The sequence below is a fragment of the Pristiophorus japonicus genome, chromosome 5 (assembly GCF_044704955.1).
Source record: "Pristiophorus japonicus isolate sPriJap1 chromosome 5, sPriJap1.hap1, whole genome shotgun sequence".
In the NCBI taxonomy this organism is placed as follows: domain Eukaryota; kingdom Metazoa; phylum Chordata; class Chondrichthyes; family Pristiophoridae; genus Pristiophorus; species Pristiophorus japonicus.
In genome coordinates this window covers 296,008,232-296,035,257 of record NC_091981.1, presented here as the reverse complement: position 1 = coordinate 296,035,257, position 27,026 = coordinate 296,008,232, and the positions used below count along the sequence as shown (strand labels likewise).

Genomic DNA, 27,026 nt, shown 5'->3' with positions numbered 1-27,026 from the left:
TCCTCCTGTACTATGTGGGAAGTCAGGAACGCTTCCAGTGTCCCTGACGACCACATATGCAGGAAGTGTATCCTGCTGCAGCTCCTGACGGACCGCATTGTGGCACTGGAGCTGCGCGTAGATTCACTCTGGAGCATCCACGATGATGAGAATGATGTGAATAGCACGTTTAATGAGTTGGTCTTACCGCAGGTAAAGGGTACACAGCCAGATAGGGAATGGGTGACCAACAGGAAGAGCAGTGGAAGGAAGGTAGTGCAGGGGTCCCCTGCGGTTATCCCCCTGCAAAACAGATACAGCACTTTGGGTACTGTTGAGGGGGATGACTCATCAGGAGAGGGCAGCAGCAGCCAAGTCTATGGAAAAAGAGTGGGAGAGCTATAGCGATAGGGGATTCTATTGTAAGAGGAATAGATAGATGTTTCTGCGGCCGCAACCGAGACTCCAGGATGGTATGTTGCCTCCCTGGTGCAAAGATCAAGGATGTCTCGGAGCGGGTGCAGAACATTTTGAAGGGGGGGGGGGGGGGGGGGGTTGGGTAAACAGCCAGTTGTTGTGGTGCATATAGGTAAAAAAAAAAACAGGTTGAGGTCCTACAGGATGAATTTAGGGAGCTAGGAGCTAAAATTAAAAAGTAGGACCTTAAAAGTAGTAATCTCAGGATTGCTACCAGTGCCACATGCTAGTCAGAGTTCAGCCATGAACTCATTGAATGGCGGTGCAGGCTCAAAGGGCTGAATGGCCTAATCCTATGTTTCTATGAATTGCAGGATAGCTCAGATGAATATGTGGCTTGAGGAGTGGTGCAGAAGGGAGGGATTCAAATTCCTGGGACATGGGAACTGGTTCTGGAGGAGGTGGGACCAGTACAAACCGGGTGGTCTGCACCTGGGCAAGACCAGAACCAATGTCCTAGGGGGAGTGTTTGCTAGTACTGTTGGGGAGGGGTTAAACTAATATGGCAGGGGGATAGGAACCTATGCAGGGCGACAGAGGAAGTAGAATGGGGGCAGAAGCAAAAGATAGAAAGAAGAAAAGTAAAAATAGAGGGCAGAGAAACCCAGGGCAGAGAAACCCAGGGCAAAAAGCAAGGGCCACATTACAGCAAAAGCCTAAAGGGGCAAAGGGTGTTAAAAAGACAAGCCTGAAGGCTCTGTGCCTCAAATGCGAGGAGTATTTGGAATAAGGTGGACGAATTAACTGCGCAAATAGCAGTTAATGGATGTGATGTAATTGGCATCATGGAGACAGGGCTCCAGGGTGACCAAGGCTGGAAACTCTACATCCAGGGGTATTCAACATTTAGAAAGGATCGACAGAAAGGAAAAGGAGGTGGGGTGGCGTTGCTGGTTAGAGAGGAAATTAATGCAATAGTAAGGAAGGAAGGACATTAGTTTGGATGATGTGGAATCTGTATGGGTGGAGCTACGGAGTACCAACGGGCAGAAAACGCTAGTGGGAGTTGTGTACAGACCACCAAACAGTAGTAATGAGGATGGGGACAGCATCAAGAAATTAGGGATGCGTGCAATAAAGGTACAGCAGTTATCATGGGCGACTTTAATCTACATATTGACTGGGCTAACCAAACTGGTAGCAATGCGGTGGAGGAGGATTTCCTGGAGTGTATTAGGGATGGTTTTCTAGACCAATGTGTCGAGGAACCAACCAGAAGACTGGCCATCCGAGACTGGGTGATGTGTAATGAGAAAGGACTAATTAACAATCTTGTTGTGCGAGGCCCCTTGGGAAAGAGTGACCATAATATGGTAGAATTCTTTATTAAGATGGAGAGTGACAGTTAATTCAGAGATTAGGGTCCTGAACTTGGGGAAAGGTAACTTCGATGGTATGAGACGTGAATTGGCTAGAATAGACTGGCGAGTGATACTTAAAGGGTTGTCGGTGGATAGACAATGGCAAACATTTAAAGATCACATGGAGGAACTTCAACAATTGTACATCCCTGTCTGGAGTAAAAATAAAACTGGGAAGGTGGCTCAACCGTGGCTAACAAGGGAAATTAGGGATAGTGTTAAATCCAAGGAAGAGGCATATAAATTGGTCAGAAAAAGCAGCAAATCTGAGGACTGGGAGAATTTTGCAATATAGCAGAGGAGGACAAAGGGTTTAATTAGGAGGGGGAAAATAGAGTATGAGAGGAAGCTTGCTGGGAACATAAAAACTGACTGCAAAAGCTTCTATAGATATGTGAAGAGAAAAAGATTAGTGAAAACAAACGTAGGTCCCTTGCAGTCAGATTCAGGTGAATTTATAATGGGGAACAAAGAAATGGTGGACCAGTTAAACAAATACTTTGGTTCTGTCTTCATGCAGGAAGACACAAATAACATTCTGGAAGTACTAGGGGACCGAGGGTCTAGTGAGGAGGAGGAACTGAAGGATATTATTATAAAGCGGGAAATTGTGTTCGGGAAATTGATGGGATTGAAGGCCAATAAATCCCCGGGGTCTGATAGTCTGCATCTCAGAGTACTTAAGGAAGTGGCCCTAGAAATAGTGGATGCATTGGTGATCATTTTCCATTGTCATAGATAGTCCCTCGGAATAGAGGAAGACTTGCTTCCACTCCCAAAGTGAGTTCTTTAATGGCTGAACAGTACAATACGAGAGTCACAGATCCGGTTACAGGTGGGACAGACATTCATCGGGGGAATGGGTCGGTAGGGCTGGTTTGCCGTGTGCTCCTTTCGCTGCCAGCGCTTGGCCTCTTCATGCTCCTTGCGTCAAGACCTTGCGAAGAGCTCAACGCCCTCCCGGATGGACTTTATCCATCTCGGACGGTCTGCGGCCAGGGTCTCCTAGGTGTCAGTGGTGATGTCGCACTTTACCAGGGATGCTTTGAGGGCGTCCTTATAACGTTTCCCCTGTCCTTCTTTGGCCTGTTTACCATGAAGGAGCTCTGCATAAAGCATTTGCTTAGGGAGTCTCTGATCGGGCATGCGAACTATGTGGCCTGCCCAGCGAAGCTGATAGAGTGTGGTCAATGCTTCAATGCTGGGGATGTTAGCCTGGTCGAGGACACTGATGTTGGTGTGCCAGTCCTCCCAGGAGATTTGCAGAATCGTGCGGAGATATTGTTGGTGATATATCTCCAGCTACTTGAGGTGCCTTCTGTACATCGTCTATGCCTCAGACCCATACAAGAGGGCGATATTACTACAGCCCTGTAGACCAGGAGTTTGGTTGTCGATTTGAGGGCCTGGATCAGTTCCTATGGACTGGCGGATAGCTAATGTAACACCGCTGTTTAAAAAAGGAGGGAAGAGAGAAAACAGGTATAGACCAGTTAGCCTGACATAAGTAGTGGGGAAAATGTTGCAATCAATTATTAAAGATGAAATAACAGCACATTTGGAAAGCAGTGAGTGAATCGGTCCAAGTCAGCATGGATTCATGAAAGGGAAATCATGCTTGACAAATCTTCTGGAAGTTTTTGAGGATGTAACTAGTAGAGTGGACAAGGGAGAACCAGTGGATGTGGTGTATTTGGACTTTCAAAAGGCTTTTGACAAGAGATTGCTGTGCAAAATCAAAGCACATGGTATTGGGGGTAATGTACTGATGTGGATAGAGAACTGGTTGGCAGACAGGAAGCAGAGAATCGGGATAAACGGGTCCTTTTCAGAATGGCAGGCAGTGACTAGTGGAGTGCCGCAGGGCTCAGTGCTGGGACCCCAGCTCTTTACAATATACATCAATGATTTGGATGAAGGAATTGAGTATAATATCTCCAAGTTTGCAGATGACATTAAACTGGGTGGCGGTGTGAGCTGTGAGGAGGACGCTAAAAAGCTGCAGAGTGACTTGGACAGGTTCGGCAAGTGGGCCAATTCATGGCAGATGCAGTATAATGTGGATAAATGTGAGGTTATCTACTTTGGGGGCAAAAACACGAAGGCAGAATATTATCTGAATGGCGGCACATTAGGAAAGGGGGAGGTGCAACGAGACCTGGGTGTCATGATTCATCAGTCATTAAAAGTGGGCACGCAGGTACAGCAGGCGGTGAAGGCGGCAAACGGCATGTTGGCCTTCATAGCTAGGGGATTTGAGTATAGGAGCAGGGAGGTCTTACTGTAGTTATACAGGAACTTGGTGAGGCCTCACCTGGATAATTGTGTTCAGTTTTGGTCTCCTAATCTGAGGAAGGACGTTCTTGCTATTGAGGGAGTGCAGCGAAGGTTCACCAGACTGATTCCCGGAATGGCAGGACTGACCTATGAGAAGAGACTGGATCAACTGGGCCTTTATACACTGGAGTTTAGAAGGATGAGAGGGGATCTCATCGAAACTTATAAGATTCTGACGGGACTGGACAGGTTAGATGCGGTATGAATGTTGCTGATGATGGGGAAGTCCAGAATCAGGGGACACAGTCTAAGGATAAGGGGTAGGCCATTTAGGACTGAGATGAGGAGAAACTTCTTCAGAGAGTTGTTAACCTGTGGAATTCCCTACCGCAGAGTTGTTGATGCCAGTTCATTGGATATATTTAAGAGGGAGTTAGATATGGCCCTTATGGCTAAAGGGATCAAGGGGTATGGAGAGAAAGCAGGAAAGGGGTACTGAGGGAATGATCAGCCATGATCTTATTGAATGGTCATGCAGGCTCGAAGGGCCTATTCCTGCACCTATTTTCTATGTTTCTAACCTTCTCCCCAGCTTTCATCAGTTGACCTACAGTACAATGATCCTACAACCCTGGTAAAGCAACATTAATAGATTGGGGGTATTAAGCACAGGAGCATACTAACTTGTGAGTTGAGGTGGAAGATCAGCCATGATCTCATTGAATCGTTAAGTGAGTGGGCAAGAACATGGCAGATGAAGTATAATATCGAGAAGTGTGAAGTTATCCACTTTGGTAGGAAAAATAGCATAGCAGAATATTTTTTAAATGCAGAAACTGGGAAATGTTGGTGTTCAGAGGGACCTGGGTGTCCTTGTACACGAATCACAAAGTTAATGTGCAGGTACAGGAAGCAATTGGGGAAGCTATGTTAGCCTTTATTACAAAAGGATTGGCGAACAAGAGTAAAGAAGTCACGCTGCAATTATACAGGGCCCTGGTGAGACCGCACCTGGAGTACGGGGTACAGTTTTGAACTCCTTACGCAAGGAAGGATATACTTGCCTAATAAGGAGTGCAACAAATGTTCACCAGACTGATTCCTGGGATTGTTCTATGAAGAGATAGGGCTTGACAGGGTAGATGTAGGATGTTTCCCCTGGCTGGAGAGTCGAGAACCAGGGATCACAGTCACAGACTAAGGGGTTGGCCATTTAGACTAATATGGGGAGAAATTGCTAAACTCAGTTATAAATCTTTGGAATTCATTACTCCAAGGACTGTAGCTGCTCAGTCCTCGAGTACATTCAATTCATAAATCGATGGATTTTTGGATATTAAGGGAATCAAAGAATATGGGGATAGTGTGGGGAAGGTAATGTTGAGATTGATCAGTTTGATCTTATTGAATGACGGATCAGGTTCGAAGGGCCAAATGGCCTACTCCTATTTCTTATGTTATGTACACTGCTTCATTCTGCAGAGAGATTCTGCACAAGTTATATGTCGCAAAACAGCACAAGTTAGAGGTACAGTCCCAGAGCAGGTACAGCACGGGGTTACATACACAGTAAAGCTCCCTCTACACGGTCCCATCAAACACTCCCAGAGCAGGTACAGCACGGGTTAGATACAGAGTAAAGCTCCCTCTACACTGTCCCATCAAACACTCCCAGGGCAGGTACAGCATAAGTTAGATAGAGAGTAAAGCTCCCTCTACACTGTTCCATCAAATACTCCCAGGGCAGGTACAGCACGGGTTAGATACAGAGTAAAGCTCCCTCTACACTGTCCCATCAAAGAAGGCAGACAAAAAGCAGGAAACTATAGACCAGTTAGCCTAACATCTGTGGTTGGGAAAATGTTGGAGACCATTATTAAAGCAGTAGAAGGACATTTGGAAAAACATAATTCAGTCAGGCAGAGTCAGCATGGAGGGGAAGTCATGCTTGACAAATTTGCTGGAATTCTTTAAGGATATAATGAACAGAGTAGATAAAGGGGAACCAATGGATGTGGTGTATTTGGATTTCCAGAAGGCATTTGACAAGATGCCACATAAAAGGTTACTGCACAAGATAAAAGTTCACGGGGTTGGGGGTAATAGCATGGATAGAGGATTGGCTAACAGAAAACAGAGTGTCGGGATAAATGGTTAATTCTCAGGTTGGCAATCAGTAACTAGTGGGGTGCTGCAGGGATCAGTGCTGGGATTCCAACTATTTACAATCTATATTAACGACTTGGAAGAAGGGACCGAGTGGAACGTAGCCAAGTTTGCTGATGATAAAAGATGGAAGGAAAAGCAATGTGTGAGGAGGACACAAAAAATCTGCAAAAGAACATACAGGCTAAATGAGTGGGCAAAAATTTGGCTGATGGAGTATAATGTTGGAAAGTATGAGGTTATGCACTTTGGCAGAAAAAAATCAAAGAGGAAGTTATTATTTAAACGAAGAAAAATTGCAAAGTGCTGCAGTACAGCAGGACCTGGGTGTACTTGTGCATGAAACACAAAAGGATAGTATGCAGGTATAGCAAGTGATCAGGAAGGCCAATGGAATCTTGGCCTTTATTGCAAAGGGGATGGAGTATAAAAGCAAGGAAGTCTTGCTACAGTTATACAGGGTATTGATGAAGACACACCTGGAATACTGCGTGCAGTTTTGGTTTCCATATTTAAGAAAAGATATACTTGCTTTGGAGGCAGTTCAGAGAAATTTCACTAGGTTGATTCCGGAGATGAGAGGGTTGACTTGAGGAAAGGTTGAGTTGGTTGGGCCTCTACTCATTGGAATTCAGAAGAATGAGAGGTGATCTTATCGAAACGTATAAGATTCTGAGGGGGCTTGACAAGGTGGATGCAGAGAGGATGTTTCCACTGATGGGGCAGACTAGAACTAGAGGGCATGATCTTAGAATAAGGGGCCGCCCATTTAAATCAGAGATGAGGAGAAATTTCTTCTCTCAGAGTTGTTAATCCGTGGAATTCGCTGCCTCAGAGAGCTGTGGAAGCTGTGACATTAAATGGATTTAAGGCAGAAATAGACAGTTTCTTAACCGATAAGAGGATAAGGTGAGCGGGCAGGGAAGTGGAGCTGAGTCCATGATCGGATCAGCCATGATGGTATTAAATGACAGAGCAGGCCCGAGGGGCCGTATGGCCTACTCCTGCTCCTATTTTCTTATGCTCTTATGTAAACACGCTCAGTGCAGGTACAGCACAGGTTAGATACAGAGCAAAGCTCCCACTACACTGTCCCATCAAACACTCCCAGGGCAGGTACAGCACGGGTTAGGTACAGAGCAAGACGCCTACTTTTGTCCTTTTTAAGTATGTAGCATTCACAAACAATTCTTATGTTCTTAAAAAAAAGTACAAATAGGAGCAGGAGTAGCCCATTTGGCCCCTCGAGCCTGCTCTTCCATTCAATAGATCCTGGCTGAACTACCTCAACTCCACTTTCCTGCACTATACCCATATCCCTTAATATCCAAAAATCTACCGATCTCGGTCTTAAATATGCTCAAAGACTGAGCCTCCACAGCCCCCTGGGGTAGAGAATTCCAAAGATTCACCACCCTCCGAGTGAAGAAGATTCTCCTCATCTCAGTCCTAAATGGCCCCGACCCCTTATTCTGTGACCCCTGGTTCTCAACTCCCCAGCCAGGAGAAACATCCTCCCCGCGTCAACCCTGTAAGAATTCTGTATGTTTCACTGAGATCAGCTTTGTGAAACAGATGGGTTTTTACCACAATCCGTTAGTTTCATGCTTTTCATTTCAGATTTATTTAATTGAATTTAAATTCCCCAGCTGCCGTGGTGGGATTGGAGCTCGAGTGTCTGGATCATTGGTGCAGGCCTGTGCACCAGATTCTAAGTAGGTGTTGCTGTTCACACCCCCTACCCCCTAATAGCAGAAACCAAGTACTGCAATTGAGGAAACAATCCTTGTTGCATTTGCCCCGTGCTGCTGTGGTAATTAACACCCCTCCAACAGGCAGCCCCTTCTAAACATTACATTTCAAAAGAACATAAGAATTAGGAACAGGAGTAGGCCATCTAGCCTCTCGAGCCTGCTCCGCCATTCAACAAGATCATGGCTGATCTGGCCGTGGACTCAGCTCCACTTACCCGCCCGCTCCTCAAAGTCAAGTCCTTCCCAGATAGTTTCACTCGATGCAGCATTTTGAGTTATACACAATCAATTGACCAAAAGCACCTTCAAGAACTTGTTTAAAATGATTGCTTTATTAAAAACCGAATCTACCGCGAATGGTACCTGAAGGATGCCCGTTTGCAGGCTTGGCCAGACCTTGCGTGGCTCCATTTTCCCTTTTTGTTTCAATCCATGATCCCATGAATTTGTTTCCTTTCCACATGATTAATGTACAGTATCAACAAACAAAACAAAAAAGCTCCCGAAAGCTGCCACAAGTCGAGTGAAATTGTTACAGTATCAGACATTGAACCTATATACATAAAACCGGGCAGCAAACCTGTTGAACGGGACATCGCTGTCCCTTTCGTCACAACTCTGATATCGCTGAAGGACGGCAGCAAGGGAATACTGGGTGACATTCGAGCCCAGGTTACAGCTGAGCAGCAGAGAAGATGGGGACACGGGAGGGAATGAGACACACCAGTTGAGACCAGTTCTTTAGATATGTTCAAAAGGGAGTTAGATGTAACCCTTATGGCTAAAGGGATCAAGGGGTATGGAGAGAAAGCAGGAAAGGGGTACTGAGGTGAATGATCAGCCATGATCTTATTGAATGGTGGTGCAGGCTCGAAGGGCCTACTCCTCCACCTATTTTCTATGTTTCCATGTCAAAGCTCCGCTATTTCTCCAAGGGAGGGACTGAGACAGTCAAAGCACATGGATATTTTTTTTAATGTACAGCCTCGGATGAAGTGACAATTCCTTTGAAGGTCCCTCTCCCTGTTAATGGGGACGGAGATTACAAACGCACTAATAGTGTGTGTGCTGTTCAGCGAACAATTTTTGGAGTTTTGTTCTTTAAAAAGAAAAGGTAACCATCTTGATTGATAGGGTTAAAAAAAAAAACCCCAGAGAAGAGAGTTGGATCCATGATTAGGATTTGACAGTAATTAACTTCCTGGCCAAAACGGGCGAAAGCGGGAAGGAGGGTGAAGTGGTAAAAAGAACTCCGGTCCAATAAATGCACCAGACATGGGCAATAAGTCCTTGATATCACAGCTTTTGTTCAGGCCGCAGTCAGGCGGAGGCAGTGTATTTAAAATTAAATTTAAAATTAAAATAAATCTCCATGGTCTTTTTTTTTTATAAACATAAAAACCCAGCCATATATTCAAATATCAAAAATGACCACAGCTCCCCAGAAAATGGGTTCTAGTCTGGATTCTTCTCCAGCTATTTCCCCCCCCCCCCCCAGAGCACAAGGTCAGTCGGGTACAGTCAAGGCACAGGCAGCAGCAGCTCAGACCAGATGAGCAGTTAGGATTCCGGGTGTGTTGCAGGAGACGCCAGCAGCAAACAGTGTCTCCCACCATGTCTTTATTCCAATTACCTGCCCGTCTTAATTTCCTGGGGCACAATAACAAATAACGGTACAAAAAAGAGGGGGGGGGGGGGGGGCGTGGTTGCATATAATGGAGATGGGGAGATGGGGAGATGTGAAAGGGGTCTTACTCCCACCTTCCTCCCCCGAAAAAAACTTGGCCCCATTGGACAGAGGCAGACAGTAACAACATCGAAGCGTCTGAGACAGTGCATCCCGAAAAATAACACTAAACCCGATGCTGGCCCCGTATGGTCCGGAGCGGGACATCGCTGGTTATAACTGAGACCTGTGCTCACCACAGTGGTGTCGGTACAGGTCCAAATAGGACACAGCGGCCCCAATATAGATCCAATCGGTACAATCACCCATCGCCGTTACACACCTTTAATAAACGAGCCCCTCCCTCTCCTCCACACTCACTCAATAGTTCACATTCAGACGGACGATTACTGACCCAGTCCTGGAACAGATGAGAAACCGAATGCTGGACTGATCTGTCTGAACAGATAACACTCCAGACATTGCATTGCTGGTGCACTTTTCTATCTTACAGTGAGAGACGGGAAACAGAGTTACAATCAGAAGTTACAAAACTCAGTCAGGCACTTAGTGAAAAACAGCAATAAATGGCCACACGTTTCTGGGGAGGATTGTCTCTGGCTCAGTCTGGTTTTAAACCCCTTTAACACACAGGCCTTTTAAAAAGGAATCATGATTTAAGCCAAGGACTAGTGTTTGTAGTGGGAATCTTCTCCAACTGCCTGAACACAGTGAAACCAGCATCGACCGTGTTCACACACTCAGATCAGTGTCAGCAACCAGATAATCCGAGTGCAGCTCTGAGAGAAAGGACATTCCACAGGGTGGTGGAGGAGTACTTTTGTGTTTAAAGGACTCACCCATCTAACATTGGAAAAACAACTACTTTTGCCAACACTTCATTTTTTAAAGAGTCGATGTTTGCAACTGGAAAAAAAATGACTCCTCTCCCCCACCCAATAAACACAGACATCGCCAATACGTCCCTGAAGGACGTTTGTGGAACACATTTTACTCAAGCTTCGCTCAGCGGGGTTAAACTCTGGCTCAGTAACCCAAACCAGGTTTGGAGGGGGAGGTGCTGGATTATTTCTGGACCGTCACCCTGTCAGCCGGTTATGTCTGCAGCTGAACGGAGTGAGCTCCTGACGGTATAACCATTCTGCACAGCAGTGAGTTCAACATTTCGAGTGCAGGTAACCGAGCCGTCCCACCGCTGGGCCGCCCCACTGCTGGGGGCTTCACCGCTGGGTTGCCCCACTGCTGGGGGCTTCACCGCTGGGGGCTTCACCGCTGGGCCGCCCCACTGCTGGGGGCTTCACCGCTGGGGGCTTCACGGCTGGGTTGCCCCACTGCTGGGGGCTTCACCGCTGGGCCGCCCCACTGCTGGGGGCTTCACTGCTGGGGGCTTCACGGCTGGGTCGCCCCACTGCTGGGAGCTTCACGGCTGGGGGCTTCACCGCTGGGGGCTTCACCGCTGGGCCGCCCCACTGCTGGGAGCTTCACCGCTGGGCCGCCCCACTGCTGGGAGCTTCACCGCTGGGGGCTTCACCGCTGGGCCGCCCCACTGCTGGGGGCTTCACCGCTGGGGGCTTCACCGCTGGGCCGCCCCACTGCTGGGAGCTTCACCGCTGGGGGCTTCACCGCTGGGTCGCCCCACTGCTGGGGGCTTCACCGCTGGGCCGCCCCACTGCTGGGGGCTTCACCGCTGGGGGCTTCACGGCTGGGTCGCCCCACTGCTGGGGGCTTCACCGCTGGGCCGCCCCACTGCTGGGGGCTTCACCGCTGGGGGCTTCACGGCTGGGTCGCCCCACTGCTGGGGGCTTCACCGCTGGGTCGCCCCACTGCTGGGGGCTTCACCGCTGGGCCGCCCCACTGCTTGGGGGCTTCACCGCTGGGGGCTTCACCGCTGGGCCGCCCCACTGCTGGGGGCTTCACGGCTGGGTCGCCCCACTGCTGGGGGCTTCACGGCTGGGGGCTTCACGGCTGGGTCGCCCCACTGCTGGGGGCTTCACGGCTGGGTCGCCCCACTGCTGGGGGCTTCACGGCTGGGCCGCCCCACTGCTGGGGGCTTCACCGCTGGGTTGCCCCACTGCTGGGGGCTTCACCGCTGGGGGCTTCACGGCTGGGTCGCCCCACTGCTGGGAGCTTCACCGCTGGGCCGCCCCACTGCTGGGGGCTTCACCGCTGGGTTGCCCCACTGCTGGGGGCTTCACCGCTGGGGGCTTCACGGCTGGGCTGCCCCACTGCTGGGAGCTTCACCGCTGGGGGCTTCACCGCTGGGCTGCCCCACTGCTGGACCGCCCCACTTCTGGGGGCTGCCCCACTTCTGGGGGCTTCACCGCTGGGCCGCCCCACTGCTGGGGGCTTCAGGGCTGGGCCGCCCCACTGCTGGGGGCTTCACGGCTGGGCCGCCCCACTGCTGGGGGCTTCACGGCTGGGCCGCCCCACTGCTGGGGGCCGCCCCACTTCTGGGGGCTTCACGGCTGGGCCGCCCCACTGCTGGGGGCCGTCCCACCGCAGGGGGCTTCACGGCTGGGCTGCCCCACCGCTGGGGACTGTGATAGCAGCACAGCCCTTAACGCTCTCACTTACAAAGGGGGGCAGCACAGTCCTTTACAATGTAGATGGAAAGTTGGGAGGCGAGGAAGGCACCATTTATTTGGGCATGATCGTCCCACACTCGATCGCACTGGGGCAGGTTCTCCAGAGGGCTGAAAGATCACTCAAGGAGAAAATGGAGAAATCCCACATTGGGCTCATATCAACCCCTGGGAATGTGTGCACGAACACAGCTATCCTGACTCTAACCCATGACCAGGAACATTCCCGCAGGACAGCGGGGAGTGGGGGGGGGAGGGATAGAGCGGGGTGGAGGATAGGGGACAGGGTGGGGTGGAGACGATGGGACGGAATGGGGGTCGGGAGACAGGGTGGGAGACGGGGGCCAAACGTGGCAGCAGCTTTCTGGAGGGACAGGAACCAAGAAATTCAAACTCCTTGCGAAGGTGTAAAAAGAAATCGGCTTTTCTCACGGTGCTGTTATCTTCCCCCCGCCACCCCCCACTGGCTCAGTGACACACACCATCGCCAGCTGAAGGAGGAGCCACTCAGTGTTCGACCCTCGGGCATCTCATCACTTGAAATCTGAGATATGGGATAGTAACAATGACCAATGGCACTGCTCTATTTCCCCACTCCCAGCAAGCGGACCTGGAGCGGAGATACAGGAAATACTGCACCACTCGACGGGGCTTCAGTGCCGTCGCTGTGTGCTGGGGATCAAACTCAGTAGATGAACAAAAAGCCCCCCTCACCCACCCAATGGACGGTTACACTGGCACTTTGTATGGATGGCAGAATTTACAGCCTCATCTCAGTGGCTGGCATGAAATGTGACGGTTAACCTATTTCCCCCACCCCCTCCACTCCCGCACCCCCACATGGCCCGTTTCAGCCCCCTGGGCCCCATCTGCAGTGTTCAATGACTGAAGTCCCAGTTTCCACTGCTCCGTGGGAGCTGAATTCTCGCCCACTCGAGCGTACTGGCCACAAATGTAATAATGAAAAGGGATGGTCCACTGTGTTCCACAAACATTGCCTTACAGGCATCAAACACTCCCAACCCACCCTCCCCCCAAACCCCCCACCTAAAAAATAAGACAATTTCTCTCCAAAAAATTCCAGATATAAAAATAGAGGAGGAAGGCCTGATGACAACCCTTGCTCATGTACGAAGTGCAGAGGTGTCGATGTGTTTTGCTGCCATTACTGATGTCCCTCGTAGTTCAGGATGTAGTAATCGTGCACATACATCAGCACCGCCACCGGCTGCCCGATGATCAGGGACAGCCACACCGCTGCATTCCCGTAATTCCCACTCAGGAACTTCCCGGCCAACCAGGCTAGCGGGACCTGCAAGTCAAAAGAGTGAAGTGATCCAGTTTGTTTTAACCAACCTGTAATCCACCATCAATCTCTCTCCCCTGACCCCCCCCCTCCCACTACTGAGGCGATTGGGACACAGCGCTAGCCTGAAATCCGCTCACAGGCCCCCTGAACTCAAGACTGGGCAAACTGGCGGTTCAGGCCTCGCACCCCTCAACCAGATGGACAAGTCCCATTCTCCAATTCAGCAAATGGCGGGTGAATTCGAATATTCTGCTTGTTACGCTTAAAAACCGCACCCCTCGACTCGTCTGCAGGGATGGGATCGATCCTGCAGGCGAGCTGCAGTGGAACCGACCAGAGATATTTATTTTGAAGCCTCCGTAACCACTGCAAATTTACTCGGTTGCTCGTCCCTGCCCGTAGCTTCACTTCTGCAAGCATGGGGATAGTAGTGGGAGGGGAGAGGGGGATAGTAGTGGGAGGGGAGAGGGGGATAGTAGTGGGAGGGGAGAGGGGGATAGTAGTGGGAGGGGAGAGGGGGATGGTAGTGGGGGGGGAGAGGGGGATGGTAGTGGGGGGGGAGAGGGGGATAGTAGTGGGAGGGGAGAGGGGGATAGTAGTGGGGGGGGAGAGGGGGATAGTAGTGGGGGGGGAGAGGGGGATAGTAGTGGGGGGGGAGAGGGGGATAGTAGTGGGGGGGGAGAGGGGGATGGTAGTGGGGGGGGAGAGGGGGATAGTAGTGGGAGGGGAGAGGGGGATGGTAGTGGGGGGGGAGAGGGGGATAGTAGTGGGAGGGGAGAGGGGGATGGTAGTGGGGGGGGAGAGGGGGATAGTAGTGGGAGGGGAGAGGGGGATGGTAGTGGGGGGGAGAGGGGGATAGTAGTGGGAGGGGAGAGGGGGATGGTAGTGGGGCGGGAGAGGGGGATAGTAGTGGGAGGGGAGAGGGGGATGGTAGTGGGAGGGGAGAGGGGGATGGTAGTGGGAGGGGAGAGGGGGATAGTAGTGGGAGGGGAGAGGGGGGTAGTAGTGGGGGGGGAGAGGGGGATAGTAGTGGGAGGGGAGAGGGGGATAGTAGTGGGAGGGGAGAGGGGGATGGTAGTGGGAGGGGAGAGGGGGATGGTAGTGGGGGGGAGAGGGGGATGGTAGTGGGGGGGGAGAGGGGGATGGTAGTGGGAGGGGAGAGGGGGATGGTAGTGGGGGGGGAGAGGGGGATAGTAGTGGGAGGGGAGAGGGGGATGGTAGTGGGGGGGGAGAGGGGGATAGTAGTGGGAGGGGAGAGGGGGATGGTAGTGGGAGGGGAGAGGGGGATGGTAGTGGGAGGGGAGAGGGGGATGGTAGTGGGGGGGAGAGGGGGATAGTAGTGGGAGGGGAGAGGGGGGTAGTAGTGGGGGGGGAGAGGGGGATAGTAGTGGGAGGGGAGAGGGGGATGGTAGTGGGAGGGGAGAGGGGGATGGTAGTGAGAGAGGGGGATAGTAGTGGGAGGGGAGAGGGGGATGGTAGTGTGAGGGAGAGGGGGATGGTAGTGAGAGAGGGGGATAGTAGTGGGAGGGGAGAGGGGGATAGTAGTGGGAGGGGAGAGGGGGATAGTAGTGGGAGGGGAGAGGGGGATGGTAGTGGGAGGGGAGAGGGGGGTGGTAGTGGGGGGGAGAGGGGGATAGTAGTGGGAGGGGAGAGGGGGATGGTAGTGGGAGGGGAGAGGGGGATGGTAGTGGGAGAGGGGGATAGTAGTGGGAGGGGAGAGGGGGATGGCAGCAAGTAGTGGGAGGAGGGGAGAGGGGGATAGTAGTGGGGGGGGAGAGGGGGATGATAGTGGGGGGGAGAGGGGATAGTAGTGGGAGGAGGGGGATGGTAGTGGGAGGGGAGAGGGGGATGGTAGTGGGAGAGGGGGATAGTAGTGGGAGGGGAGAGGGGGATGGTAGTGGGGGGAGAGGGGGATAGTAGTGGGAGGGGAGAGGGGGTGTAGTGGGAGGGGAGAGGGGGATGGTATGTGGAGGGAGAGGGGGATAGTAGTGGGAGGGGAGAGGGGGATGGTAGTGGGAGGGGAGAGGGGGATGGTAGTGGGGAGAGGGGGATAGTAGTGGGAGGGGAGAGGGGGATGGTAGTGGGAGGGGAGAGGGGGATGGTAGTGGGAGGGGAGAGGGGGATGGTAGTGGGAGGGGAGAGGGGGATGGTAGTGAGAGAGGGGGATGTAGTGGAGGGGAGAGGGGGATAGTAGTGGGAGGGGAGAGGGGGATAGTAGTGGGAGGGGAGAGGGGGATAGTAGTGGGAGGGGAGAGGGGGATAGTAGTGGGAGGGGAGAGGGGATAGTGATGTGGGAGGGGAGAGGGGGATAGTAGTGGGAGGGGAGAGGGGGATGGTAGTGGGAGGGGAGAGGGGGATGGTAGTGAGAGAGGGGGAGTAGTGGGAGGGGAGAGGGGATAGTAGTGGGAGGGGAGGGGAGAGGGGGATAGTAGTGGGAGGGGAGAGGGGGATAGTAGTGGGAGGGGAGAGGGGGATGGTAGTGGGAGGGGAGAGGGGGATGGTAGTGAGAGAGGGGGATAGTAGTGGGAGGGGAGAGGGGGATAGTAGTGGGAGGGGAGAGGGGGATAGTAGTGGGAGAGGGGGATAGTAGTGGGAGGGGAGAGGGGGATGGTAGTGGGAGAGGGGGATGGTAGTGGGAGGGGAGAGGGGGATAGTAGTGGGAGGGGAGAGGGGGATGGTAGTGGGAGAGGGGGAGGGGGATGGTAGTGGGAGGGGAGAGGGGGATAGTAGTGGGAGGGGAGAGGGGGATAGTAGTGGGAGAGGGGAGAGGGGGATAGTAGTGGGAGGGGAGAGGGGGATGGTAGTGGGAGAGGGGGATGGTAGTGGGAGGGGAGAGGGGGATAGTAGTGGGAGGGGAGAGGGGGATGGTAGTGGGAGAGGGGGAGGGGGATGGTAGTGGGAGAGGGGGAGGGGGATGGTAGTGGGAGGGGAGAGGGGGATGGTAGTGGGAGGGGAGAGGGGGATGGTAGTGGGAGGGGAGAGGGGGATGGTAGTGGGCGAGGGGGAGGGGGATGGTAGTGGGAGGGGAGAGGGGGATGGTAGTGGGAGGGGAGAGGGGGATGGTAGTGGGCGAGGGGGAGGGGGATGGTAGTGGGAGGGGAGAGGGGGATGGTAGTGGGAGGGGAGAGGGGGATGGTAGTGGGCGAGGGGGAGGGGGATGGTAGTGGGAGGGGAGAGGGGGATGGTAGTGGGAGGGGAGAGGGGGATGGTAGTGGGAGAGGGGAGAGGGGGATGGTAGTGGGAGAGGGGGAGGGTGTGGTGGGGAGGGGGAAATCAGAGAAATTTACAGCACGGAAGGTGCAATTTCGGCCGACAAAGAGCCATCCGGCCTAATCCCAATTCCAGCTCTAGGTCCGTAGCCCTGCAGGTTACGGCACTTCAGGTGCACATTCAAGTACTTTTTAAAATGTGGTGAGGGTTTCTGCCTCTACCACCCTTTCAGGCAGTGAGTTCCAGACCCCCACCGCCCTCTGGGGGGAAGAAATGTTTCCTTAACTCCCCTCTAATCCTCCCACCAATTATTTTAAATCTATGCTCGCTGGTTGTTGGCCCCTCTGCCAAGGGAAACAGGTGCTTCCTATCCACTCTATCTCGGCCCCTGATAATTTTATACACCTCACATAACTTCTCCCAGTCTATCCAATCTTTCCTCGTAGCTAAAATTCTCCAGTCCAGGCAACATCTTAGTAAATCTCCTCTGTACTCTCTCTAGTGCAATCATGTCCTTCCTGTAATGCGGTGACCAGAACTTCACACAGTACTCCAGCTGTGGCCTAACCAGTGTTTTATATAGTTCAAGCAGAACCTCCCTGCTCTTGTATTCTATGCCTCGACTAATAAAGCCAAGTATTCTGTATACCTTCTTAGCTTACACAGGGGAATGACTTCCTTTACACTGGCTTCCTTTACACCTCTCCTGTTCTTGTGCAACATCCGTGAAGTTCGCAGTTTCGGGTTCATTACTGCTCAAGGAAATCATCGATCGCAAATCAACCACCCCAAGGTCTCCGAGGAACGTTAGCAAAGTGTGCCTACCGATTCCCAAACAACCAAGAGACCAGGGCACCCTCTCCATCTTGCTCAGCACCATGGAGGGGGAGGGAGTGAGCTTCTTCCTCCTGGTCTCTCTGTATCCCTCAGACCCCAGAGTCTCTCAGTTCTGTTACCGTTAGTTACTCACCTGAGCCATCATCCCCATGAATGCCCACAGGCGGAACATCTTCAGAGGAACGCTGACCAAGTACTGGAGAAACAAGACAGGTCGGTTAGTACTCGAGGGAGAGCGAGCTCGCACACAGAGGAAACACTTCCTGTTAATAACAACTCTGGTGGCAGGGGGTCTGTTAACTTCTGAACGGACAAAAGCCGGTGAGACGTCAGCCGTGGCTCAGTGGGTCGCACTCTCACTCAAGTCACAAGGTCGTGGGTTCAAGTCCCACTCCAGAACTTGAGCATATAATCCGTACCGACACCCCCAGTGCCAGCACTGAGAAAGTGCGCTGCACTGTTGGAGGTGCCCTTTTTTGGATTAGATGTTAAACTGAGGCCCCGTCTGCCCCCTCAGGTGGACGTAAAAGCACCCATGACATTATTTCGAAGAGGAATAGGGGAGATCTCCCAGTGTCCTGGATAATATTTAATTCCTCAATCCACATCACAAATAGATGAACTGATTCTGAACCTCAGTTGTTTGTGGGATCTTGCCGTGTGCAAATTGGCTGCCACGTTTCCCTATATTACAACAGTGTCAATACTTCAAAATATACTTCATTGGCTGTGAAGTACTTGGGCCGTCCCAAGGGCGAGAGGCACTATAGAAACACAGGTTTTTCCTTTCTCTATGAAAGGACGCCACCTGAAACATTAAGCCTCCTCTCCTGTGTCGGTTGCTGTTGGACCTGCTGCTTGTCTCCAGCAACTTACTTTGATTGAGATTTTCAGCATTTGCCGATTATCTGTATATTAATAATCTCCTCCACCTCGACCCCCATTATTACCTTTCCTCATGTGGAGTGAAAGTACAGTAACAAAAGTTACACAGCAGCAGCTTCGGTGTGAGACCGGGCAGGACCCTGAGCAATGAGTGTTGCTGCATGGTGTGGGAGGTGGAGGCAAAGCCAGAGAGAGCAGCTGGAAGCAGAGCAATGAACCCCAGTGTACCGGGGGTGGGGGAGTGGGCACTGAGCATTGCTGTATGGGGACAGCAGGGGGGGGGGCACTGAGCATTGCTGTATGGGGACAGCAGGGGGAGTGGGCACTGAGCATTGCTGTATGGGGACAGCAGGGGGGGGGGGCACTGAGCATTGCTGTATGGGGACAGCAGGGGGGGGGGGGCACTGAGCATTGCTGTATGGGGACAGCAGGGGGGGGGGGGGGCACTGAGCATTGCTGTATGGGGACAGCAGGGGGGGGGGGCACTGAGCATTGCTGTATGGGGACAGCAAGGGGGGGGGGGTGGCACTGAGCATTGCTGTATGGGGACAGCAGGGGGGGGGCACTGAGCATTGCTGTATGGGGACAGCAGGGGGGGGGGCACTGAGCATTGCTGTATGGGGACAGCAGGGTGTGGGGGGGGCACTGAGCATTGCTGTATGGGGACAGCAGGGGGGGGGGCACTGAGCATTGCTGTATGGGGAGAGCAGGGTGTGGGGGGCACTGAGCATTGCTGTATGGGGAGAGCAGGGGGGGGGCATTGAGCATTGCTGTATGGGGAGAGCAGGGGGGGGCATTGAGCATTGCTGTATGGGGAGAGCAGGGGGGGGGCATTGAGCATTGCTGTATGGGGAGAGCAGGGTGTGGGGGGGCACTGAGCATTGCTGTATGGGGAGAGCGGGGGGGGGGGGCATTGAGCATTGCTGTATGGGGAGAGCAGGGGGGGGGCACTGAGCATTGCTGTATGGGGAGAGCAGGGTGTGGGGGGGGCACTGAGCATTGCTGTATGGGGAGAGCAGGGTGTGGGGGGGGCACTGAGCATTGCTGTATGGGAGCAGGGTGTGTGGGAACGGGAGGGGGGGCACTGAGCATTGCTGTATGGGGACAGCAGGGGGGGGGGCACTGAGCATTGCTGTATGGGGACAGCGGGGGGGGGGGGGGCATTGAGCATTACTGTATGGGGAGCAGGGGGGGCGGCACTGAGCATTGCTGTATGGGGACAGCAGGGGGGGGCACTGAGCATTGCTGTATGGGGACAGCAGGGGGGGGGGCACTGAGCATTGCTGTATGGGGACAGCAGGGGGGGGGCACTGAGTATTGCTGTATGGGGACAGCAGGGGGGGGGCACTGAGCATTGCTGTATGGGGAGCAGGGGGGGTGGGCATTGGGCATTGCTGTATAGGGAGCAGGGTGTGGGGGACACTGAGCATTGCTGTATGGGGAGCAGGGGGGGTGGGCATTGAGCATTGCTGTATGGGGAGCAGGGTGTGGGGGACACTGAACATTGCTGTATGGGGAGCAGGGTGTGGGGGGAACAGGGGGGGGCACTGAGCATTGCTGTATGGGAGCAGGATGTGGGGGACACTGAACTTTGCTGTATGGGGAGCAGGGTGTGGGGGGACAGGGGGAGTGGGGCAATGAGCATTGCTGTATGGGAGCAGGGTGTGGGGGGGCACTGAGCATTGCTGTATGGGAGCAGTGTGTGGGAACGGGAGTGGGGAGCACTGAACATTGCTGTATGGGGAGCGGGGGTGGGGGCACTGAGCATTGCTGTATGGGAGCAGGGTGTGTGGGAACGGGAGTGGGGAGCACTGAACATTGCTGTATGGGGAGCAGGGGGGGGGGGGGCATTGAGCATTGCTGCATGGGAGCAGGGTGTGGGGGAACACAGCAATAAGCACCATGGTGCGTGGATAAGTGCCACTGAACTGGGGAGGACAGGGCAACAAGCGATCCGGTGCATCGTGAGGGATTGGGGGTGGGGGGGGGCAGCGGCGGGGTGTAACCCACACAGATAGATTCAGCAACAAAGCAAACGTGAAATTCGGACATCCTGACCTCATGAAAGAAAGCGGACAGGAGGAAGACTGCCACCTGAGCTATCCTCTTGTTCACCCCTCTCTTCAACAGGGGCTTGTAGAAGTGTCTGTGCACAAAACAGAAAGGCGCTTGTTCAGCACATTCATTTCATCAACATAAACGGGTCATTTTCAGGTTGGCTGTAACTAGTGGGGTACCGCAAGGATCGGTGCTTGGGCCCAGCTATTCACAATCTATATCAATGATTTGGATGAGAGGACCAAATGTGATATATCCAAGTTTGCTGATGATACAAAGCTAGGTGGGAATGTAAATTGTGAGGAGGATGCAAAGGGACTTCAAGGGAAGATAGACAGTGAGTGGGCAAGAACATGTCAAATGGAATATAATGTGGAGAAATGTGAAGTTATCCATTTTGGAAAAATAGAAAAGCAGAGTATTTTTTTTTTAAAATGGAGAGAGATTGGGAAATGTTGGTGTTCAGAGGGTCCTGGATGTCCGTGTACATGAATCACAAAGTTAACGTGCAGGTACAGCAAGCAATTAAAAAAAGCAAATGGAATGTTGGCCTTTATTACAGGAGGATTTGAGTATAGAGTAAAGACGCCTTACTGCAATTATATATCATAGGCAGTCTCTCGAAATCGAGGAAGACTTGCTTCCACTCTAAAAGTGAGTTCTCAGGTGGCTGAACAGCCCAATACGGGAATTACAGTCTGTCACAGGTGGGACAGACAGTGGTTGAAGGAAAGGGTGGGGAGCCTGGTTTGCCACTCACTCTTTCTGCTGCCTGCGCTGGATTTCTGCAAGCTCTCGGCGACGATGCTCGAGGTGCTCAGCACCTTCCCAGATGCTCTTCCTCCGCTTTGGGCGGTCAGGAGTTCCCAGGTGCCAGAGGGGATGTTACACTTTATCAAGGAGGCTTGGAGGGATTATAGAATTATATAGGGCCCTGGTGAGACCACATCTGGAGTACTGTGTACAGTTTTGGTCGTCTTACCCAAGGAAGGATTTACTTGCCATTTAGCGAGTGCAACGAAGGCTCACCAGACTGATTCCTAGGGTGGGGGTGGGGGGGGGGGGGGGGAAGGGGGGATTGTCCTATGAGATTGAGTAGACTAGGCCTACATTCTCTAGCGTTTAGAAGAATGAGGGGTGATCTCATTGAATCATACAAAATTCTTACAGGGCTTGACAGGGCTTATGCAGGGAGGATGTTTCCCCTGGCTGGGGAGTCTAGAACCAGGGGCCAGAGATTCAGAATAAGGGGTCAGCCATTTAGGACTGAGATGAGGAGAAGCTTCTTCACTCAGAGGGTGGTGAATCTTTGGAATTCTCTACCTCAGAGGGCTGTGGAGGCTCAGTCCTTGAGTATATTCAAGTGAGAGAGAGATAGATTTTTGGATATGAAGGGAATCAAGGGATATGGGGGATAGTGCAGGAAAGTGGAGTGCAGGAAAGTGGAGCTGAGTCCATGATCAGATCAGCCATGATCTATCTTATTGAATGGCGGAGCAGGCTCGAGGGGCCAAATGGCCTACTCCTGCTCCTAATGCTTATGTTCTCCTCCTCTGCCCCCACCAAAGAAAAAAAATCAGTGTTTGACACCATGACCTCAGAGAGAGAGAGAGAGAGAGAGAGAGAGAGAGAGATTCCACTATTCCAATGCTCTCCTGCCCGACTTTAGACTTTAACTCAAAAGCTCTGCTGCCAGTGTCCCACTCGCCCATCGCCCCCCCCATCCTCGCTGACACACATGGGGCCACCAAATGCCCGCGAGATTCAAAAATTCTTGTTCTCGATCCAACCCATCTTTCAAATCCCATCCAGCCCTACAAACCCGTCCCCAAACCCTCCATTCTCTGGTACATTGCCCCTCAACTTGTCCCACCACCATCAGCCCTGCCTTCAGCTGCTTCTGGTCGACACACTCTGGACATCCCACTCTGTCATTCCATCCCCCTCAACTCCTGCAAGACTCACCACTGACTACGTATTTAAGGACAAGCTAGAGAAATGCATGAAGGAGAAAGGAATAGAAGGATGTGTTGATAGGGTGAGATAAAGTAGGGCAGGAGGAGTCTCATGTGGAGCATAAACAGTGGCATGGACTGGTTGGGCCGAATGGCCTGTTTCTGTGCTGTAAATTCTATGTAAACTTTTGGTCACCTCTCCTCCTTTGTTATAGAATTTATTTTCCTCACACCTCTGTGAATCGCCTTGGGACTTTTTACCCCAATGTTGAAGACGTTACATAAATGTATGTCAGATCAGAAACTGCTGGGGCATCAATATACTACCTACAGGTCTGATCTGTAATACGGAGGCCACAGTAACCTGGAGGGTAGAAGGAAGCAGCAGGCTGACACCTATCCTCACCTGCTGCACCACTTGTGGACAGGGATGTTCCAGTTCTTCCAGAAGTACGTCACCGTCTCAGAATTCCTGGGGAAAATACAGATTGTTACACCTTCACTTCAACACTGACAAACCTGCATCGATTTTCTGGGCTACACAATTCCACCCATTTCTCTTTTCTCTCCATCCCAGGTTGAGTGAAATTGGCCAAAGTGGTAAAATAAACACAGTATGCAGGTTGTGTCCGTGACTCAACAGATAGGCGACGTGCTGAGCCGTACCGACCAGCACAATCCCCTATCTGTGTAGAGCTCGCTTGTAAATCAAGAGGCGCAGCAACGCAGCACTACAATCAGCTTCAGCATCCCTCCAGGATGGGGGAAGTTGCGGGAGAGGGGGATAAGGGGGCCACAAGCACTGCTCCCCTTTTACAGCAACACACTGACCATTGCTAGGTCTGGAGCAGGTTTCTCAAAATGATCTGGCTCTGCTGATATGAGCAGGCCAACAGCCAAGACAACATAAGGTCGCCGGCATCCATAGAACTGCAACTTGGCACCAGTCAGCACCTCTGGAAATTACTAGTCACCAAGAGGATCAAATCCCAACATCCCAAGGTGGTTGCTTATTTTTCTGTTTATTTCAATGTGTGAGATCAGTGGTTGTGGCCTTAACACCCAAAATGCCCCAACATTGACCGTGCTTGGAGAAGACAACGGGGTCAAACCAGGCTTCGGTGGAATAATGAAACAATGGATAAACACAGTACACAAAAGGGAGAAGAAAAAGGACTACTGGAATTTGGAACCGAGTTATTTTTGCTTCAGCAGACAATGCCGCTGGAGGGAATTGGCGGGGAAGGGAGTTACAGAGCTCGACAGTCCAAAGAGGGTGACCAGCCGAGGAGTTCAGTTTCGATCTGTGCCCACAGCACAGTTGGCCTCTCAGTAACTCCACGCGCGACTGTGGACAATGAAACAGAGTATTCCCAGCTGAAATGTCTCGAGAGTAAGGCTGACCAGGGTGGACACAGAGTGCAATATCTCAGATTACTCCAGAGCTCAGTGCTTACCACCAGTCCCTGTAGAATTCCCGATCCCCAAACTGCAACAGCTCAGCTAAAAAGTTCATGGAAGAATGGAAGAACCAGTAGAAGAAGATGAGCCAGATCAAGTGGTTGGCAACCTGCAAAAGACCAAGAACGGAGAATTTGGACCAAGTGTTTCTGTCATGTTTCCTCTTCTCAAGGGCATGGAGAGCCGCCTCAGGTGAAGGCATGCAGTGCAACCACAAGCCAGTTATTAACAGGACCAGTCATCTGTGACTATGCTGCATCAGAATCATAGAATGGTGACAGCTCAGTAGGAAGCCATTCTTAGAAACATAGAAAATAGGTGCAGGAGTAGGCCATTCGACCCTTCGAGCCTGCACCACCATTCAATAAGATCATGGCTGATCAGTCACCTCAGTGCCCCTTTCCTGCCTTCTCTCCATACCCCTTGATCCCTTTAACCGTAAGGGCCATATCTAACTCCCTCTTGAATATATCCAATGAACTGGCATCAACAACTTTCTGCGGTAGAAAATTCCACAGGTTAACAACTCTCAGTGAAGAAGTTTCTCCTCATCTCAGTCCGAAATGGCTTACACCTTAAACTTAGACTGTGATCCCTGGTTCTGGACCTCCCCAGTATCGGGAACATTCTGCCTGCCTCGAACCTGTCCAATCCCGTCAGAATTTTATGTTTCTATGAGATTCCCTCTCATTCTTCTAAACTCCAGTGAATACAGGCCCAGTCGATCCAGTCTCTCCTCATATGTCAGTCCTGCCATCCCTGGAATCAGTCTGGTGAACCTTCGCTGCACTCCCTCAATAGAAAGAACGTCCTTCCTCAGATTAAGAGACCAAAACTGAACACAATATTCCAGGTGAGGCCTCACCAAGGCCCTGTACAACTGCAGTAAGACCTCCCTGCTCCTATACTCAAATCCCCTAGTTTTGAAGGCCAACATTACAATTGCCTTCTTCACCGCCTGCTGTACCTGCATGCCAACTTTCAATGACTGATGTACCATGACACCCAGGTCTCGTTGCACCTCCACTTTTCCTAATCTGTCGCCATTCAGATAATATTCTGCCTTCGTGTTTTTGCCCCCAAAGTGGAAAATTTATCCACATTATACTGTATCTGCCATGCATTTGCCCACTCACCTAACCTGTCTAAGTCACCCTGCAACCTCTTAGCATCCTCCTCACAGCTCACACCACATTTTGGGGCCCAAGTTTCCACAGGATAAAAAACGGGCGCCCCTCCGAGCTAGGCGCCCGTTTTTCGCGCCTAAAACGGCGCCAGAAAAAAAAACGCGCTATTCTCGAGCGCTTTGCAGCTCCTTGTCTGTTTGGCGCAGCGCCCAGGGGGCGGAGCCTACACTCGCGCCGATTTTGTAAGTGGGAGGGGGCGGGTACTATTTAAATTAGTTCTTTTCCTGCCGGCAACGCTGCGCGTGCGCGTTGGAAAGTTCGCGCACGCGCAGTGTGAAGGAAACATTGGCACTCGGCCATTTTTGGAGTTCTTTGTAGCTGTTTAATTTTTGAACATTTTTTAATAAAAGCACATTGCCATCAGCACATCAGCACTGAGGCTACCCTTCTCACTGTCTCCTCCCCCTCCCTCCCCTCCGCGGCAACAAACGGCGGTTTCCTTCCCCACCCCCCACGGGAACGAACGATGGCTGAAGCACTTTCACACAGGTAGGAAGATGGTTTATTTAATCTTTTCGTTGCTTATAAATGTTTATTCAGGTTGGATTTATTTGTATAATATTTGTAGAAGTATAAATAAGGATTGATTGTAGAATTTAATGACTTCCCTTCCCCCCCACCTCGTTCTGGACGCCTAATTTGTAACCTGCGCCTGATTTTTTTAATGTGTAGAACAGGTTTTTTCCGTTCTACAAAAATCTTCACTTGCTCCATTCTACTTTAGTTTGGAGTAAGTTTTCACTGTGGAAACTTTCAAATCAGGCGTCAGTGGCCGGACACGCCCACTTTTGAAGAAAAAATTCTGTTCCAAAGTAGAACTGTTCTCCCTCACTAGAACTGCAGAAAAAAAAATGTGGAGAATTGCGATTTCTAAGATAGTCCGTTCTCCACCAGTTGCTCCTAAAAATCAGCCGCAAATTATGTGGAAACTTGGGCCCAAAGTGTCATCTGCAAACTTGGAGATATTGCACTTAATTCCTTCATCTAAATAATTGATATATATTGTAAAGAGCTGGGGTCCCAGCACTGAACCCTGCGGCACCCCACTAGTCACTGCCTGCCATTCTGAAAAGGACCCGTTTATCCCGACTCTCTGCTTCCTATTTGCCAACCAGTTCACGATCCACGTCAATACGTTACCTCAATACCATGTGCTTTAATTTTGCACACTAATCTCGTGTGGGACCTAGTCAAAGGCCTTTTTAAAGTACAAATACACCACATCCACTGGTTCTCCCTTGTCCACTCTACTAGTTACATCCTCAAAAAATTCTAGATTTGTCAAGCATGATTTCCCCTTCATAAATCCATGCTGACTTGGACCGATCCTGTCACTGCTTTCCAAATGTGCTGCTATTTCATCTTTAATAATTGATTCCAACATTTTCCCCACTACTGATGTCAGGCTAACTGGTCTATAATTACCCGTTTTCTCTCTCCCTCCTTTTTTAAAAAGTGGTGTTACATTAGCTACCCTCCAGTCCATAGGAAATGATCCAGAGTCAATAGACTGTTGGAAAATGATCACCAATGCATCCACTATTTCCCGGGCCACTTCCTTAAGTACTCTGGGATGCAGACTATAAGGCCCCGGGGATTTATCGGCTTTCAATCCCATCAATTTCCCTGACACAATTTTCTGACTAATAAGGATTTCCTTCAGTCCCTCCTTCTCGCTAGATCCTCGGTCCCCTCGAATTTCCGTGCCGGCTCTCTGCATGAGCACTTCCGCTAGTCCCACTCCCCCCGCCCTTTCCCCGTAGCCATGCAAATATTTTTCCTTCAGGTACTTATCCAATTCCCTTTTGAATGCCATGATTGACTCTGCCTCCACCACCCTC

The 27,026-nt window shown here is 51.5% G+C and overlaps 1 protein-coding gene across 2 annotated transcripts in view; it reads right to left on the bottom strand.

The window, feature by feature from the left end:
• Window positions 1–13,321: 13,321 nt before the first annotated feature.
• The window catches only part of LOC139264773 (diacylglycerol O-acyltransferase 1-like), a 155,605-nt gene continuing 141,900 nt past the window's right edge, over window positions 13,322–27,026 (bottom strand). Inside the window, exons 13-17 of one of the 2 annotated variants that reach the window (XM_070881889.1) lie at window positions 23,995–24,107; window positions 22,944–23,009; window positions 20,583–20,670; window positions 17,773–17,835; window positions 13,322–13,595 (exon numbers count right to left, since the gene is read on the bottom strand). In XM_070881889.1, coding sequence (XP_070737990.1) covers window positions 13,449–13,595; window positions 17,773–17,835; window positions 20,583–20,670; window positions 22,944–23,009; window positions 23,995–24,107 — 477 coding nt within the window. In that variant the 3' untranslated portion in view covers window positions 13,322–13,448. The remainder of the gene's footprint in view (window positions 13,596–17,772; window positions 17,836–20,582; window positions 20,671–22,943; window positions 23,010–23,994; window positions 24,108–27,026) is intronic. The other variant, XM_070881891.1, reaches the window with a different exon arrangement.